General features: G+C 43.3%; 1 protein-coding gene across 2 annotated transcripts in view; it reads left to right on the forward strand.

The window, feature by feature from the left end:
- The window catches only part of LOC141117664 (prostaglandin reductase 2-like), a 57,845-nt gene extending 52,204 nt beyond the window's left edge, over window positions 1-5,641 (forward strand). For both annotated transcript variants that reach the window (XM_073610629.1, XM_073610630.1), the window contains exon 10: window positions 5,250-5,641. In XM_073610629.1, coding sequence (XP_073466730.1) covers window positions 5,250-5,317 — 68 coding nt within the window. In that variant the 3' untranslated portion in view covers window positions 5,318-5,641. The remainder of the gene's footprint in view (window positions 1-5,249) is intronic.
- The last annotated feature ends 14,201 nt before the right edge of the window (window positions 5,642-19,842 follow it).

A 19,842-nucleotide genomic window follows, 5' to 3' on the forward strand; every position in this document is an offset into this window, starting at 1 on the left:
CCGTGAACAGCTCCAGTTCTTGTGCTTGTACCGCCAGTCCAAGCCAAAACGACCTCCCATTATACTGCTACAAAAACCTCCAAATCCTCCCTGTGGTGCCGACCCAAACAAACAAAATGATGCGGGGCTTTAACCCCAGCCGTGGCGGCTGCCAGCCGCCGGGAGAGCACCCTACCCATTGGCATAATGTGTCACGAAAAATTAAGTTTCCCCAGTAGGGATTGTAATTCCCGCACGCAATTGTACCTTTGAGTGGCGAGCTACCGCTGCCACTGACGCCTTAAGATCATCCAGCTTATCTCCCGGAAGCCGGCACTCCATAAGCTCGATATCGATCACGATACCCAGAAACTTCAACACTGGCACTGGACCTTCTGTCTTGTCCTGCGCCAACGGTACCCCAAAAACCTGAAAAACGTGGCGGATGGTGGCCAGCAATGTCAAACAGGAACGATCGTCCAGAGGGCCAATCACTAGAAAATCATCCAAATAGTGTAAAATCGAATGAAGGCCTGATAGATCCCTGACCTCCCATTCCAGAAAAGAACTAAACACTTCAAAGTAAGAACAGGATATGGCGCAGCCCATAGGGAGGCATTTATCCACAAAAAAATTCTCCCTCCGAACAACAACCCAGCAAAAGGAACGCTATCCGGATGAACTGGCAACAGACGAAAGGCCGACTCAATGTCAGTCTTCGCCATAAGCGCTCCCCTACCAAACCGCTGTACCCACCGTACCGCCTCATCAAAGGAGGCATAAGACACTGAGCACAGCGCTGGATCAATAGCATCATTCACCGACCCTCCTTTCGGGTAAGAGAGGTGATGAATGAGCCGGAACTGATACGGTTCACGCTTGGGTACAGCCCAAAATGGTGATACAACTAAATCCCCCAATGGCGGTACCCTGAATGGGCCCGCCATCCTGCCCAATGCTACTTCCTTCTGTAGTTTACAAGAAACAGGGGGGACTTCCGCCAATTCACTGGGTATCGGGAAACCCTCCTCAAAGCCCAACCACAACATCCTCGCCGCTTCCCTATTAGGATACCTACTTAGGTACGGGGCCATTTTTTCCACTTTCACCGGCATCTTCCCTTTTTCCAGCGTCGCCTGGTTTCTTCGCTTTTTTGAAGCATTTAGACTGGGGATATGCACCCCCACATCCCGAACATTCGTGTTTAAAACAACATGATCCTGAATGGGCCCGCCATCCTGCCCAATGCTACTTCCTTCTGTAGTTTACAAGAAACAGGGGGGACTTCCGCCAATTCACTGGGTATCGGGAAACCCTCCTCAAAGCCCAACCACAACATCCTCGCCGCTTCCCTATTAGGATACCTACTTAGGTACGGGGCCATTTTTTCCACTTTCACCGGCATCTTCCCTTTTTCCAGCGTCGCCTGGTTTCTTCGCTTTTTTGAAGCATTTAGACTGGGGATATGCACCCCCACATCCCGAACATTCGTGTTTAAAACAACATGATCCTCCAAACTTGCAGGTGCCCTCGTTGAACTGCCAACAGAACCCCTTGCGCTTACTGGCCGATGGTGACGAGGCTTGGGCACCCCCGGCCCCCCCCATGAAAGGGTTGCGGCGCGACTCTGGCTTGCGTCGTGAGCTTCATCCACAAACCAATGTTCTTGGGATCCCAACACAATGTTGGTCTCACTGCCTTCCTCTGCCACAACTGCTCATCATAGCACAGCCACGCCACCCCCCCCATACACCCTCTGGGCCTCACTAATAGAATCAAGATAACAAAACAGGGCTGAACAATGTTCTGGCACCTTCTCCCCAATAACACTAGCTAGGAGCTTCTCCCCAATAACGCAAGCTTGAACGCCCGCATCCAGTTTGCAAACGTCCGTGAAATAAGACAATACCATCTCTTTTCCTCTTCCTCCTTTTTGCTCTCGTCCGGCTTTACTTTATCCAAATTAAACTTCTCCAGCGGCAGCAGCAAAAAGATCTCCCCGTAGTCACCCTTCCAGATCCTTTCCCTTACCTCCGCTTTTAAGTGAGCGCCCAGAGGGCCCTCGTAACAAACATACACCTCGTAGCGGGCCGTGTCCGCCAACCGAATCCCGTCTGCATTCACCGACCCTACCGTGGCGCCCCCCCCAAACTCACCTTGGAAGTACCGCCCACTTCTGAGGGAGCAGAACCCGCCCCCGAACTTGCATCCGAGACTGCCGTACGGGGGGTGGCACCCACCCCCAAACTCACCTGCAAAGGAGCCGACACTGCCGGGGGAGCCCCAACCACCCCAGGGCTTGCCGGGGGGGGACTGATAACCCCCCACGTCTGTTGGCGGGGCAGCAGGCGGGTGGGAGGTAACAGGACGCCCATCCCCCTGACCACCCTGCCGCTGCCGGTGAAATTGACAGCAGCTGCCACTCTGTGCCTACTGTCCTCTGCCACTGGACCTCCGCTTCCCCCAGCGATGGCCGCGGCCGCCCTAAGGTGGTAGCCCGTACCCACTCCGGCATTTCTCCCCCGCCGAGCTGCCCCGCGCAGGACGGAAGGCTCCGCACGTGCCGCCGCCTGTTCTTGCTGCACTGTCCCTGCGTGCCTGGATGAGGATGGAGACTCCTCTCTCCTGGCCGGGTCGCGTCTATGGTGGGGATTCCTCCCACCCCCCCGCGGCCGGGGCATGACGCTTGTCCTGTGTCCTGTGTGTTCTGTCCGGTGTGTTCCTCTAGTCCTTCTGCTCTGACTGTGCAAGCCCCCCCCCCTTGAGTTAAATGAACTTAAGACCCCCCCTTAGTCCTTCAGCCCACAACTCCCCTTCCTACACAACAGCGTCCCCCCAGTCATGCGGCCCCCACACTTAGTTCCTAGGCTCCGGGGCTTAACTTTACTTTACCTTTCATCTGTTATATGATTTAATTTGCGATGGAGGTGAAGGATACCATCTGGTATAAGAAGGAAATCATGTACAATATTTTTGGTTCTTTTGGCCATTGTGTGTTTGACTACATCGGCCCTTGCTCCCCAAGCCCAGCTTTACAAAAACTGAGGGTTATACAATGGACAAGGTGGAGATTGCAACATCACTGGCCTGACTCATTTAATCAGAGCACATCTTGTATTAACTGAAGTGCATTCAAGGTGTTCCGTGGATGCTGGCACTGCCGAGTGACCCCCTGTGGCTACTATGTAGAAGGGAAGCTGCTCGGCACAGGACTCAGAAGATCACTGCTATCATTGTAGTAGCACCTACTACATCAATGATTTGCAGCTTCCAAAGGGGATGTATGGTATGAGATATGTATACCTACAATGGTCCTATCTGGACCAATTTAACTATGCAATAAAATTCATACCTAGGGTTCAGCTTAAATAAGGAGTAAAGCACGTTTTCAGATTTTTAAGTATCTGACATGTGAATGTCTTCTCTTAAAAAAAAAAAAACATTTTGTATTCTAAATTTGACTGATAAGACCTAATGATTTGGGTAGGGTTGATAGATTTTATCCAAAATTTTCACTTAATGTTGTTTATAAATAATAAAAGAAATGCGTAATATAATTAATTTATAGAATACAATACATATTAGATCACAATTGTTTGGTATTGAGTTTTACAACTTGTAGGCACCAGTAATGTTTTGCTTAGAAATTATTTGCTTCAGTTGCTCTTCTCTCCAATTATAGAGTTTGGCATTTCAGTTTAGAGCCCTTGTACAGTTGTTATGTGTCATATGAACAGTTTTCAGTAAGAAAAAAATTTGTGAGGGTTTGCTCATTTCATAAAGAAAAAGTATACATAAAAACAAGCTATGCATGAAAACTATGGAACCTGACACCAGTGACAGTGCAACCCATTGAGGTGGTCAGAGCTTGATGCACAGAGAGGATTAAGAAGCTAGTGGATGAATGAACCAATCCTCATCCGCCTAATCCTTTGTTGTTTGGTTTGGCAGGTTACCTTACGCACATGTGTGTGTTTACCCCTGGCCCAGCTATATTGCTTTGGAACATAGGCCCTCCATGTCAATGGAGTAGGATGATCCTTGTATAGCTTCATTGTCAGAGACGTTGTATTACTCTGCATTAAGGGTACAGGGTTGAACTGAACTGTGCTCGAGTTTGATTGCCTGCCCTTCCTCACTGGTCTGCACTCACACTGGGCTATACGCAAGTGTTCCTAGGCACAGTACATCATCACCTCTGCCATCCAGACCGCAGTCTGTGCTTGGGCATGATTTGCATTACACTGAAGCAATCTAACCAACACAAAACTGCGCTTGGTGCTTCCAAAAATAAATAAAATCCAAATGAATCCTCACAGTAGCACTCAGAAACAGTAACAGAAACATAAAAATACAAATGCATAATGCTACATAAATCTGAAAACAGTTTCGCTGTGAAAGTATTGCATGAAACCAAGTGATTAAATAATGTTCATAAATAATCACAGTATAGTAATAAAAATGACAAGTGTTTTGTAAATCATAAATAAGTCCACAAAATGATATGAAGTGACCAAGTGAATAGTGTTCACAAAAAAGTGTCCGCCATTTCCTTCACAAGAACTAGCAAAATGTGATTAGTGATCCCACCTCAGCACACACAGCCCAGTCCTACCAAATAGCTAGACCACAAATTATAGAAGGTCTAGTATAGTGTGTGAAATTGCATGGATCATCCGATAAGGGAACACAGGATGGCAGCTATCATAGGGACTCCACTGTAATATCCTTCTCCTGCTACGCAGAATAACTTGGCAAGAAAAGATAAGCCTCCAATGGTGTAGTACCGTAAATATTTATTCATCATTAGCCAAAGAAAACTACTCACAAAGTATCTTCTTGTAAGCATACAGAGCAATAAGAACCCTGCTGGTGCCGGCTCCAACAAAGCGTGGGTGACGTCAGCGCAGGCTCCGCCCCACCCAGATGTACGTTTCATCCAAACAGATATTGTCAAGGGGATCACACTGAAGCAAACCATACTGGACCACAGAATCATGCCTGGGACCACATTCTCCAAGTAGTCCTGGGCACGGTATGCTTAACCACTCCTGGGAGCGGTTCGGCGCACTCACACTACACAAATAAATTGGACCAAGGGGTGAACCGTGACTGGGCACAGTTAAAACTGCCAGTGTGAGTGCACCCCAAAATGCTGTGTGTGGGTTTTATTTGCAAAATTTGTTCAACCGTCATTATAATGTGACAGTGAGATGAAAGAATACAATGTACTTTTTTTTATAATTCATGAGATATGTTTACCTTTTCAGGTGCTTTCCTGTCCATGATGAAAGGAGGAAACATCGGAAAGCAGATTGTACAAGTAGCTGAGCAATAAGTGTAAATCACACTACACACAAATCAAAGCTTGTGGATGAGTCAGTTTATTGATTTTAGTGCTTTTCCAGCAATCATAAAGTCTTTTGATAAAGATAATTATGAAGAGAATTTATGTTCAGCTGTGACAGCTAATGGTAAAACACAAGTGAAGAGAGGAGTTAGTTCACCGCCACTATGTGAAACGTTTTTTGGGGAACAATTACATCTTTTCAATCTCACTGTTAAATAAAACCCATGACAATTTAAATTCGATAATATCTCTTGCTATCGCTAATCTGCTGTACTTAATGAATTGATCAAAATAAAGAGTTTTCAAAAATTACATTTACAAGAAAAAAACTCATGACAAATATAACATATAAATCTGAGTTTGTACAAAATCACAAATGTTTGTAAATCAAATTCTTACTGCAGTGGTTAACTCGTATGAGGCTTTTGTTGCTAAGTTACAATTCAAATTACTATGTAACAAATAATGTTCAGTAGCTGCTGAACACCTATTAGTGATTTCACCACACTAGGAAACAATCAATATATACATTTTATGATGCGGCGCTGCTGAATATCCTATACTGCAAACAATTACTAATGAATCATAAAAAAAAAAACATTAGTGAGTAAATGAACATAACAAACATATAAATGTGTATAGATAAGAGTCCTTTATACATATATTTATCGCCGTGCGCAAATCAAATCTTCTTAAACAGATGAAATAATGCCACCACCAGGTGAATTGACCGCTCACCTCACTCCTGCTAATAACAGACTTTTTTTACATCTCCCGCCAGTCCCTCTGAAGTGGATGTTAAACTTCCTTCCTTAGACCCCTTTCACACTGGAGGCGCTTTTCAGGTGTTTTAGCGCTAAAAATAGCACTTGTAAAGCGCCTGAAAAGCGCCTCTCATGCCATCCCAGTGTGAAAGCCCGAGTGCTTTCACACTGGGGTGGTACGCTTGCAGGACGGGAAAAAAGTCCTGCTAGTAGCATCTTTGGAGCGGTGCAGAAGCAGTGTATACAGCGCTCCAAAAACGCCCTACCCATTGAAATGAATGGGAAGCGCTGCCGAACAGGGGCGTTATTAACCCTTTCTTTTGACACTAGCGGGAGCTTAAAAGAGTCCCGCTAGCGGTCAAAAAGCGCTGCTATAACAGCTGTAAAGCACCTTTAAAACTAGTGGTGCTTTACCACTAACACTCGCACCGCCCCAGTGTGAAAGGGGTCTTAGACCTAGTACTCCCGTCTCAGCCAATACTCCTCACACGGACCACATGTAACACAAAGGCAACTCCATAGTTTTCTCCGTTTAAGTCTTTTATTAAAATGCCCCAATTAAAATACACTTACAAGAAATCAGCATAAAACAGCGTGTTTTAATCATCAAAAGATCGTCAGACTGCTCACCACACCTTTCGGCAGTTGTGTGACGGGTCCTACTGAAGAAGCCAATCATATGGAAATATATGTATAGGAGGAAGGAGCTCAGTCTGTTACGTCACACAGCTGCCAAAAGTCGAATGGTGTGGTGAGCAGTGTGACGATCTTTTGGTGATTTATGCCGGGTATACACGATCAGATTATCGGACACATTTTTGTCAGTTTTTGTTGCATGATAGTCTCATATCGAAAGTGAAGAGGTTACTCAACATATACGAAAATTCTCATCTGACCGATTTCAACTTCAGAAGTGATGTAATGTGTTGAATTGTTTTGTATGTGTTCTTTAGTTTCTGAGCTCTTACGATTTTTTTTGGTTGAATTAAACAAAAATCAGGCGTTGTGTTCACATACAACAAAAATGTTATAGCCTGCACATACAGTTTTTGCTGTCCGAAAATTCGGAATTGGCTGTCGAAACCATCATACTAACGAACCGAAAATCAGCAGATCGTTCATCGGACGAAATTTTACTTCTGATTTTATGATCGTCTGTACGGGCCTTTAGACACGCTGTTTTATGTTGATTTCTTGTAAGTGTATTTTAATTGGGGCATTTTAATAAATTACCTAAACGGAGAAAACTATGAAGTTGCCTTTGTTAAATGTGGTCCGTGTGAGGAGTATTGGCTCAGACGGATGTACTAGATCTAAGGAAGGAAGTTTTTTTATAAATACCGTACTGGTGACCCCACAATAGGGATAAAACTTTTTTGCGGAAGGGAGTTTAATAAGACACGTGGCTACTGATTAAAATTAGAAGAAAAGAGGTTTAACCTTAAACTACGTAGTGGGTTCTTTACTGTATTGTCCTGTACACACGGTCGTATTTTCCGATGGAAAATGTGCGATCGGAGCTTGTTGTCGGAAATTCCGACCGTGTGTGGGCTCCCTCGGACTTTTTCCATCGGAATTTCCGACACACAAAGTTTGAGAGCAGGCTATAAAATTTTCCAACAACAAAATCTGTTCGCATCAATTCCGACCGCGTGTGAACAGTTTCGACGCACAAAGTGCAGCGCATGCTCAGAATAAATTCCGAGACGGAACTGCTCCGTCTGGTAAAATTAGCGTTCGTAATGGATATAGCACTTTCGTCACGCTGCAATGTTTTAAATTGTTTAATGCAGCGCACTCTCTTCTTCTTTATAATGCTAGAAGAATGAAGTTGTTTTGCTGCTTATATTCACACAGAGTTTTCACAAACTTCTTTCTTTATTATTTATCGTGATTTCATAAATATAATATTTTTATTTGTCACATCTCCCGATAAGAATTACATTTTTGGATGTTTTTAGAATTTTTTGTTTTGTTTTTATTTTTTGAAATCCTGATCTCCTGTTATTTTTTGTATTTTTTTTTTTTTTTTGTAACTCCAGAATAGGGTGTGTTTTGTGTGTCAAGTTACCACAACACCATTATTATCTTGTATTATTTAATCTCAAGGAGGTTGCTTGGTGTTGGTGTCTCTTGTTAATTTCACATTGTATTTTTGACACAGGTGGGTCATGGGTGTGATTTCGCCCCTCACCCCCTTAGTTAATATTTTAAAAGGATGTTCTCACACGTGAGGCATTGGCCCTCCTGCATGTCCTGCAGTTTGGTGGCAGCCATGCAGGCAAAGGCCTCTTCACGAGTGGGGGTGGCTCTGAGGGAAGCAGAAGCCTCCTGAATCAGCCTGAGTGCTGAATCCTCCACGTTACTCCCCTTCCTGGGTCTTTTGTTTGGAAGGCGGAGGGGAGGAACCTGGGATTCTATGAGGCTCCTAATGGGCCCGCTGACACTAACCCCTGCCTCTTCCTGGCTGCCACATTCCACAGCCTCCTCCTGTGTGCCACATTCCACAGCCTCCTCCTGGCTGAGGTCTTCCTGTGTATGAAAAAGGGACATAGTTTTAGTTTTTTCTTCATCAATCACACACAATTTTCACCTCATGACTGTTGCAAATTGAATGTTAACAAATATAAAAGACTATCATTCTGACCCCAGCATTTTTCATTCTTGTTATTTTTGCCCACTACTGTCTATTGATATGTAAACACCTTTTTTAAATCAGCAATTAGTGATCAATAATACCATCTAGTAAACATCATTTATGTTTTGCCAAGAAATCAGTAGAACAATGCTATACCTGACTCCAGCTGGGCTCCTCCACTTCTTCCTGGCTGGAAGTCCCAGGTTGGACATCGGAAGCCTCAGCTGGGGTGGAAGATAGGGTGGAAGGAAGGGTTGAGAGGGATTCCCTGACTTCAGTCTGGTCTGTCAGAAATTGCAGTCTCTCATAGTACCACAGCCTGGGGACATAAATGTCATCTGCTGCAGCTCCGGATCTCTGGGAATCCTGGACCTTCTTGCGCTCCCTAAGATAAGTGCTCCTCAGGCCACCAATTTTGGCTTTTAAATAGGGGATGGTTGCTGTGGGGACCACCAGCTTCACCAACTCCAGCAGTTTCTCCAGCGTTGCCTGCCTCTTTTGTTTATGATTATAATGCGGGTGTTTTACCTGCCATAGACAGGGCAGCTCCCTGTATTTGTCTATGAACAGGGAGTGGAAGTTGTGGTCATTGAAGCCATAAATTTTATCTGCAATACACAAGACAAACCCTAATGTCAGGCTAAAGTCTCCTAATCTTGTCCCAATATAGGCCTCGATCTATAAGCAGTATAGGCCCAAGTTTAAATGTTACCTTCGTTATCACGATCGGCGCTTCCGATACTCCTTCCTCTGCTCACAGATCGTACGTACGACGCACGCGTGTTACGCTTTATATGCACTGCGCATGCATGAAACTCCGCCCGCCCTGATGTTCTTTCTAGTCTATTCCCCCACCTTCTCGTTTGGCGCAGTGGGGAAAAGCACATGGCGGAGACAGAGCAGGTGCGTGATAATTACAGCAACGAGGAGGAGGAGGAGGAAAGCCCAGAGCCTGAAACGTCACGATCCCGGAGGAGAAGATTTAAGGCCTCAAATATGGCCTTTGTGGAGATGGTGGAGATGGTCGACATATTGAAAAGGGCCGACTATGATGGGAAGTATGGACCTTACCCCAACCCCAATGTCAGAAAGGCCAAGATCATTGTGAAAGTTGTGAAGAGTCTGCACAGGAATTTTGGGGTACGCCGATCCAAGGATCAACTGAGGAAGCGGTGGTCGGACCTCAAATTAAGGGAGCACAATCAATATAGAAGGATCAGGAGAGTGCTGCAAAAAAGTAAGTAGTTGTGCTCTGTTCCTATTCTTTATTTTTATTAGGTTTGTGCTGCTCCATGTGCTTTTCTTTACTGTTGTACAGTTTAAAATGGCAACTTTCATGTTCATGGACACATTATTCGTTCGAAGGAAACATTGTTCGCTCGGCCAATAAAACACCATGTTTTGTCCAGATGCAGTTCAATACTTTTTTATGGCCTACTTTTCTTAAAATAATTTTATTGTTTAGATGGGTTAGTAACTAGAATGAAATGCAAACTAGATTCTGTGTAAGGAGAGGACACTCAGCAGCTGTTTACACATCTGGACGCTGGAGCACTAGTGTGGGACACCAGAATACCCTTTTTATTAGGGGGCCCACACAGGTGCTCCAGTGTCTACTATAGGGGTGACTCCATCTGTGAAGCTTGTACAAAACAGGTAAGTATTCAAGCTTGACAAAGGAAAAGAATATTTCTTCATCTTGCAACTCTGCCAAATAAGACAATTGTACCCCACTTCCAAGCAATGTTTCATATTCCTATTTCTGCCATCAAATATCTGTGTGCTAAGTATACCTATTTTTTTTCACATGGGGAGAAAAGACTCGAGGACACCACTCATCAGAGTAGACAACGGACCCCCCACCTCATGAAGGGGAAATCCCCCAAACCCAAGCAGAGGAGGAGGAGGGAGACGTTGTGGAAATAGTCACCACAACAGGTGAGTGTCTGCAACCACAGGCTCAGGTAATAGATGGATGCCTGCATATTTATAATACATGGCGTGTTTTTTTTTTTATATTTTAGGTGATCGTGATGTTGTGGAAATGGAATGTCACGTCACCAGTGAAAGTGCCCAGATCCTCATCGGGGAGATAATGGGGTGTAATAGGGATTTGGAAAACATCAAGCAAAACATCAATGATGTTCAAAACAAAATGAAGAACATAATTGATGTTTTAGGGAGAATTTAAAACCCCTAGAAATCCCTAACTTATTTGTGCTTTATTATTGTTTTTTTTCTGACGATTTTTTGACATATTATAGAAACGCCAAATTTTGAAGATGCACACAGTGTGTCAACATGTGCTATCTGCCATCACGGGAGATCAATGTACGCGTTTTGTGGGTGCAACCCCTTCCTCAATAATAAAGTAGCTGAGAGGAAGGGGTTGCACCCACAAAACACGTCCATTGATCCCCCATGATAGCAGCTAGCACATGTTGACATTAGGCAATTTGTGTGCATCTTCAAAATTTGGCTTTTCCAGGGGTGACTTCACCCCATCTGCTGAACGCAATATCAAACGCAGTTTATAAATACTCATGTCTGATATTGCCTTCATTTTCTATACAAGTTGAACTTTGTAAGTTCCAGAGTTGTGTATTTTTTTATGGTTTTAAACATGCCGGTTTTACCTTAAAAGGCAATTTCTACTTTTAATGTGACCTAAAAAAAATGTTATACAACAAACATGTTGGTTTGTTATAAAAACCTTTTATTAGAAATGCACATGTGATTGTGCTTTCATTAAAAAGATTGAGAATCAACAATGTGTGGCTTCTTCTTTCAATGGTCAAAAGCATTATTTGTAGTTAAGTTGTTGTTTTCAGTGGCAATGGGGGTTATTTACTAAAGGCAAATCCACTTTGCACTACAAGTGCAGTTTCAGTGCAGTCTCAAGTGCACTTGTAGTACAAAGTGTATTTTCCTTTAGTAAATAACACCCACAGTGCTTTCTAATTTTACACAATCACGCCATTTTCAGGACTCCCCAAATTTCAGTCATGGTCAGCTAAAAGAAAGCCAAGCAGTAAATCAAAGCAAATGTTTGTTCAGTTTAAAATATATTTTTATTTAAAAAATGTCTCAGACATTGTCTGGCATATCTATGGCCCCCCTACCCGCAAAGAATTCCATGTATTTTAGACGGACCTCACGGGCACTCTGGTGGGGCAAGCCAGGACGGACAGCTTCAAGCGCCGTCAGGGTTGGTTCATTAATATTAATTCCGGCCTCAGGCCCAACTGAGCCAGCATAGTTCCAAGAACTTCTCCTTAAAAAGTTGTGGAGAACACAGCAAGCCAGGATGATGTGATTGAGTTTATATTCCGCCATGTGTATCGGTGTAAGAAATAGGCGGAACCGGCTGGCCATTATTCCAAACGTGTTCTCCACCACTCTTCTGGCTCTGGCCAGCCGGTAATTAAAAACCCTCTGGTCCGGGGTGAGGGTCCTCATAGGGAATGGTCGCATAAGATGGTCCCCCAGCGTAAACGCTTCATCCACAATGAAGACGAATGGGAGTCCTTCCGCATTGTCTTGTGGAGGTGGCAAGCCCAAGCTGCCATTCTGGAGATGCCTGTAGAACTCCGTGTGGAGGCGATGACTCCACCATCTGACATATTCTTCCCCACGTCCACATACAGGAACTCGTAAGTAGCCGACACCACCGCCAACATCACAATACTATTAAACCCCTTGTAGTTGTAATAGAATGACCTCGAGTTGGGTGGTGGGACGATGTGGACGTGCTTCCCATCAATTGCCCCGATGCAGTTAGGAAAGTCCCACCTCTGGGCAAAGTGGGAGGCCACAGTCTGCCATTCCTGTGGGTTGGAAGGAAACTGTGGAGTCAAACAAGAAAAAAAAAAAATCATTTTGCACATAAACATGGAAAGCAGATTAGACACAAACATTCTTGGCCAACATCAGTATAACATTTATTTTAGGGAGTATTTAAAGACAAAGGTATAAGTTCCTCCTATCAGATTCCTCCCCCCACCCTCTCATGGGCCATTTAAAAAAAATTGGGGGGGGGGATGTTTTGGCCAGGTAACCCTCTCTTCTTCATTGAGAGATGAATGCCTAAATAATGTGTATTACTTTGGCCAGCCCCTCCTTATTTACACTATTGGCAGCCCACTGGACAGGTAAGAAGTGTCATAATACAAAGATATAAATACACACTGTACACATTTTAGCACATTTTTACATTCTGCTATTACCTATCAGGATAATAATAGGATACAAAAACTTTAAACAGTATCATTTGAAAGTATTCAGGCAGGCCCTTGCACTACATGCTTTGGGGAATTCATCCATAAATCTGACCACAAAAGAGGTGGGTATAGTATGTATGGGTTTGGCAAAGTCAGCAGATAGAGGATTGGTATCAGCTGAGTTAGCAGTTGGGGGGAGGGAGGGTTCCAAATGATTTTGGGACCCCCCCCAAAAAAACCTCTGGCACTCTGCCTGAATTTAAAGCACAAATAACAATTTTACACATTTTAGGGGGTATTTAGGGTGAAGCACTCCATTGGGCTGACAAAATACATTGTTAATTGAGTAGACGAGGTGGATATAGGCCCAAGAGAGCATGCCGGGGAGGTTAGTGAAGGCAAATATGTATGAAGGACAAAAATTAAAAAAAAAAAAATCCAGCATGCATGAGGACAAAGGGGACATTCACAGCATATTACAATCATGGTAATTAGGGAATAAGGAAAGAAATACAATATATTAACAAACATTAAATACAATAAAATGTGATGTTAAAGGATAAAAATCTTACTTTAATATAGTCCTTCTGCAGGACCTGGATGATGGCAGAACAGGTCTCTGGGATAATGATCCCCAGAGCCTGGGGGGAGATGCCTGTCGAGAACTTGAGGTCCTGCAGGCTTCTCCCCGTCGCCAAGTACCGCAGGGTGGCGACTAGCCTCTGCTCCGGAGTGATGGCTTGCCTCATGCAGGTATCCTGCCTGCTGATATAAGGGGTCAGCAAAGCCAACAAATGGTGAAAAACGGGGTCCATCATCTGGAGAAAGTTCCTGAAATCATCAGGATTATTCTCATGGATCTCACGGAGCAAAAGCATGTGACAGAATTGGTCACGCTGGAGCAACCAATTCTTGGTCCATGAACTCCTCCTCGCCCTGTTCATGGACTGGGCTTGTGTCAAAGTAAGGACCCCAACACCAAGCCCCCGCACAGCATGAACTCTATGATGAGTACGTACACGCAACATGGCTAGAAAACGGTCAGAACGAAGTAACAGAACGCAATGAAGAACAGCAAGGCCTGTGAAGAGCGACCTGAAAATCAGTAACGAACGGACAAGAACACAATAACAAACTCGCTGCACGCACTGAAGACCAGATACAAACCCACAAGCACAAACTGAACAGCAGAAATACGATCTGAAAACCACAAGTCTATAAAAGCGCAAATCGTCTCTCACCAAACTTTTACTAACACGAGATTAGCAAAAGGAGCCCAAAGGGTGGCGCGCTTGGTATTGAACTGCCCTTTTATAGTCTCGTCGTACGTGGTGTACGTCACCGCGTTCTTGGCGTTTGGAAATTCTGACAACTTTGTGTGACTGTGTGTATGCAAGACAAGTTTGAGCCAACATCCGTCGGAAAAAATCCATGGATTTTATTGTCGGAATGTCCGATCAATGTCCGACCGTGTGTACAGGGCATATGAGCGGCAAGGATGTGGAATTTCCTTCCACAGGCGGTGGTCTCAGTGGGGGGGCATCGATAGTTTAAAAAAACTATTAGATAAGCACCTGAATGACCACAACATACAGGGATATACAATGTAATACTGACATATAATCACACACATAGGTTGGACTTGATGGACTTGTGTCTTTTTTTTAAACCTCACCTACTATGTAACTATGTAACATCCACTTCAGAGGGACTGGTGGGAGTTGTAAAAAAAAGTCTGTTATTAGCAGGAGTGAGGTGAGCATTCAATTCACCTGGTGGTGGTGGCACTATTTCATCTGTTTAAGAAGATTTGATTTGAGCACGGCGGTGGAATAGATATATAAAGGAATTTTATCTATACACATTTATATGTTTATTATGTTCATTTACTCACTAATGTTGTGTTTTATTTTGTGATTCATTAGTAACGGTTTGCAGTATAGGATATTCATCAGTGCTGCACCATAGAATGTATATATTTACAGATGTGCAGCCTATTTTTTTTCCCTCTGCCTTTAAATGCAATTCTATGTTAGCCTATGTGGTAACGGCTGAAGGTTTTTTACCTTCATGCATTCTATGCATGAAGGTAAAAAACCTTCTGTGTGCTGCTCCCTGCACAGCCCCTCCTAATACTTGCTACTCACCTGACCCCCTCTCAGTCCAGTGATGTGCACGAGAGCCTCGGCTGTCCCGGGACTCCCTCTCCTCATTGGCTGAGACAGCAGCAAGAGCCATTGGCTCCAACTATCAATCACAGCCAGTAAGCCAATGAGGAGAAAGTGGGGGGCGGGGCTGTCTTATGGATGTATAGAGCAGGCCTCAGAAGCGAGCATGCACCAGTGCTCCCATAGCAAGTGGCTTGCTATGGGAGGCACTGGTAAAGGGGGAGGAGCCAGGAGCGCCAGTGGGGGACCAGAGAAGAAGAGGATCGGGGCTGCTCTGTGCAAAACCATTGCACAGAGCATGTAAGTATAACATGTTTGTTTTTTGTTTTAAAAAAAGCTGAACCTTTAACCAATAGGCACCCACGCTATAGCCGAAAGATGGCTACAGCATGGCGCTCAATTGTCGGTAGGGCGTCCCTGGACGTCCTCCTGTTTACTCCCTCCCTGGGCGCTGCCGCGGGCGCACATCAGGGAAATTCTGTGTTGGCCGCGTCCCTTGGACACAGCCAATCACAGATCGTGCTAAATGGCCAATCATAGCGGCCATTTAGCACTCGATCGCCGTGTCCAATGAGAGATGCTCTCAAGTGTAAACATATGAGATCATCTCTCATTGATGGCTCTCCCTCCTCACACAGAGACCGCATGTGAGGAGAGAGAGCGACCTGTGCTGCAGTGTGAATGAAAACAGTAAAAAAACAGTAAATACAGTGCCCACAGTACCTGTCCCCAGTCCCACCTGTCCCCAGTGCCACCTATCAGTGCCTTCTGTCCCCAGTGTCACCTGTCCCCAGTGCCACCTGTCAGTGCCATCTGTCCCCAGTGCCACCTGTCAATGCCATCTGTCATCAGTGCCACCTGTCAGTGTCACGTACCATCTGTTATCAGTGTCACGTGTCATCAGTGCCATGTATTAGTGCCATCTGTCATCAGTGCCATGTATTAGTGCCATCTGTCATCTGTGCCACGTATTAGTGCTATCTGTCATCAGTGCCACATCAGTGTCACGTTTCATCAGTGCCACGTGTCATTAGTGCCACATATTAATGCCATCTGCCATCAGTGTCACGTGCCATCAGTGCCACGTATTAGTGCCATCTGTCATCAGTGCCCCATCAGTGTCACGTGTCATCAGTGCCACGTATCAGTGCCATCTGTGATCAGTGCCACATCAGTGTCATTGTCATGGTGCTCCAAGGCCTTCAAAAGTGTAATAGGTAGTCAACAAGTTAGATGTGTAATTTATGCTCCTAGAACACCTGATGGCGCTCCCTGCATGTTGGGCCTCTCTATGTGGCTAGGCTGTGAAAAAGTCCCACACATGTGGTATCGCCATACTCTGGAGGAGTAGCAGAATGTATTTTGGGGCATCATTTGTGGTATACACATGCCATGTGTGAGAAATAACCTATTGCATTAACAATTTTGTGGAAAAAAAGAATGCAAAGAATTGTGGGAAAAATGACAACATCAAAAACCTCACCATGCATCTTACTAAATATCTTGGAATACTTTCAAAAAAGGGGTCATTTGGGGGGTATTTGTACTTTCCTGACTTGTTCGGGTCGCAAGAAATTAGATCATCATGAGGCCATCAGTACATCAGGTGTGATCAATTTTTTATGACTTTCTAAATTTCACACAGACCAAATAATATCCACTAATTTGGGTTATTTTTACCAAAGATATGTAGCAGTATAAATTATGGCCAAAATTTATGAAGAAAAATTAATAATTTGCAAATATTTATCACAGAAACAAAGAAAATGCGTTTTTTTTTTCAAAATGTTTGGTCTTTTTTCATTTATAGTGCAAAAAAATAGAACACCCAGAGGTGATCAAATACCACCAAAAGAAAACTCTATTTGTATGAAAAAAATGACAAAAAATTAATTTGGGTACAGTATTACATGACTGAGTAATTGTCATTTAAAGTGTGAGAGCAATGAAAGCTGAAAATTGGTCTGGGCAGGAGGGGGGTTTAAGTGCCCAGTTAATACCACTTTAAGCGTTTAGATCAGTATTTTAAGAGCTGCGTTAGAAGCGCTTATGAGCATTACACACTAAGACAAGCATATTTTATGATTACGTTTTCTGGCATGACAAGTCAAAAAGATCCAGCAGAGATAAAAGTATTTTAAAATGCCCATGTGCAAGAGGCACATGTAGACATGATGAGCATGGATACACAATCAGTATTGAGTCCAGTGTGACAATGTCACTGCTGCTTGTTATCCATGCATAAAAGAAATACGCAAATAAGAAACCTCCTAGCATCACCTCATTACTAAGAATAATCATATTATAAATCTCTTAGTCTGTACAGAACATGACACAACATGATCTACGAAACACATAGGATTCTTTTTTTTTTTTTTTTTTTAATCACATTATAGCTATGTAACTAACAGCCTTCAAAGGCTCAAAATAAGGGAATTATTGAAATTTTAAATTCTCAATTGTACCTCAGAGGATGAAAGAATTTCACACTGCCTAATGAAATTAAAGATACAGTGACTTACCTGACCAGCTAGGGAACCACAAGCTCCAGCAGCACCACTAACCACCATCGTCTGATTAGCTCCAGGGATCACATGACCCTTCTCCTTCACACCGAGAAAAGCTGTCAATCCGGTCATTCCAACTGCACTCAACAAAAGTGACAAGTGGCCGATGCTGGGATCTCTCTTGTCCAATGCACCAAAAACATACCGGAACGCATCAAAAACGTGCATGCAGAAATGCATCCGAAAAGGATCTGGAGTGCGTTTTTGTGGTGTGAACTGGCCCTCAGTGTAATACATTTAAATCACGCAGTGTAACTACAATGCACAGTGTAAATATATTTCTCTCGCCGATGGCACTTATGCATTCACCAAAGCACATATCCGTTCACCATTGAAATTTTTAGGAAGGCGGTAGCATTGGTGGAATTTGAAGCCATTAGCTGGCTGTTGCTATATGTAAATACAAATTAAACATTCAAAAATATTTGACATATAATAGAGATGTAACTGTAAATGTTCAATAAATGTAACATTAAAAAATAGCAGACATTACGCTAACACTCAATGATAGATTTATTGAACATTTACACTTACATCTCTACTACATGTCAAATTTTTTTGAATGTTGAATTCGTATTCTATGAGAATATTGAGTTTGATTTCTACCATATGTTAATCATGGTACCAATGTACAGTATATGCCAGACAGAATTGTAGTCAGCACAGTGGCTTTCTGCTCTGCATGCCTTCCTAGCAACAGTCAGGTCATGGGTTCAAATCCCAGCTGTGCTGCCCACCACTTCCCTAAAGTTTAAATGGTGCATGGATATAAGCTAAATTGCCACCAGCAAGATATGTTTAAACCCTGCAGTATAAATATTGTACAATAGGGTTTATTTATTTCACTAATGGCACTTATAAGTTAGCCAAAGCACATATGCATTTGCCATTAAAACTTTGTGGTGGCATGGGTGGAATTTGAACTTATGAGCTGGCTGTTGGCTATGTATTAATACAAATTTAACATACAAAATATTTGAAAATATAATATTTGGTATAATTGTGCTCAGCACAGTGGTCTGCATTCCTACCTAGAAAGACTCAGGCCTATGGGTTAAAATCTCAAGGATGGTATCACCTATTTAAAACTTACATTGTAATCAGCAGAATATGCCTAATAGCCAATGCCACATCAGCATGGTTGTTTCCATAATATGAATGCCGCAAGGGTATGTAATTTTTCAAAAACATTATTGCATTTAATTAAAAGAATCAAACACTAATAAACGTATAGTCTAAGGATGATTGTGCTCAGCTCCGTAGGATAGTGCTCTGCACTCCTACCTAGAAAGCCTCAGACCATGGGTTCAAATCCCAAACATGGTGGTATCTCCTACTTAAAGATTACGACGCTGTAATCACCAGCATATGCTGAAAATGGGCCAATGCCACATCAGCTTGGTTGTTTCCATAATATTAATTCTTCAAATGCATGCAATTTTTCAAAAATATTATTGTGTGGAATTCAAAAAAAATCACAGACTACTTAATGTGCAAGGTGTTATTTTTCTTCTTTTTTTATTTTTATTCGCTTGTGCGCTGGAATAATCAACACAGCTACCTTAGAATTAACTTAAAGTAGTCTGGTATATGTAGGATATAGCACAGGGTAAAACAGTCTGATGTATATAGGATATAGCACAGGGTAAAGTAGTCTGGTGTATGTAGGCTATAGCACAGGGTAAAGCAGTCTGGTGTATGTAGGATATAGCACAGGGTAAAGCAGTCTGGTGCATGTAGGATATAGCACAGGGTAAAGCAGTCTGGTGCATGTAGCATATAGCACAACAGGGTAAAGCAGTCTGGTGTATGTAGGCTATAGCACAGGGTAAAGCAATCTGGTGTATGTAGGATATAGCACAGGGTAAAGCAATCTGGTGTATGTAGCATAAAGCAGTCTGATGTATGTAGTATATAGCACAGGGTAAAGCAGTCTGGTGTATGTAGGCTATAACACAGGGTAAAGCAGTCTGGTGTATGTAGGATATAGCACAACAGGGTAAAGCAGTCTGGTGTATGTAGGCTATAGCACAGGGTAAAGCAATCTGGTGTATGTAGGATATAGCACAGGGTAAAGCAATCTGGTGTATGTAGGATATAGCACAGGGTAAAGCAATCTGGATTATGTAGGATATAGCACAAGGTAAAGCAGTCTG

This window comes from Aquarana catesbeiana, linkage group LG13, assembly GCF_042186555.1.
Source record: "Aquarana catesbeiana isolate 2022-GZ linkage group LG13, ASM4218655v1, whole genome shotgun sequence".
NCBI classification, from domain to species: domain Eukaryota; kingdom Metazoa; phylum Chordata; class Amphibia; order Anura; family Ranidae; genus Aquarana; species Aquarana catesbeiana.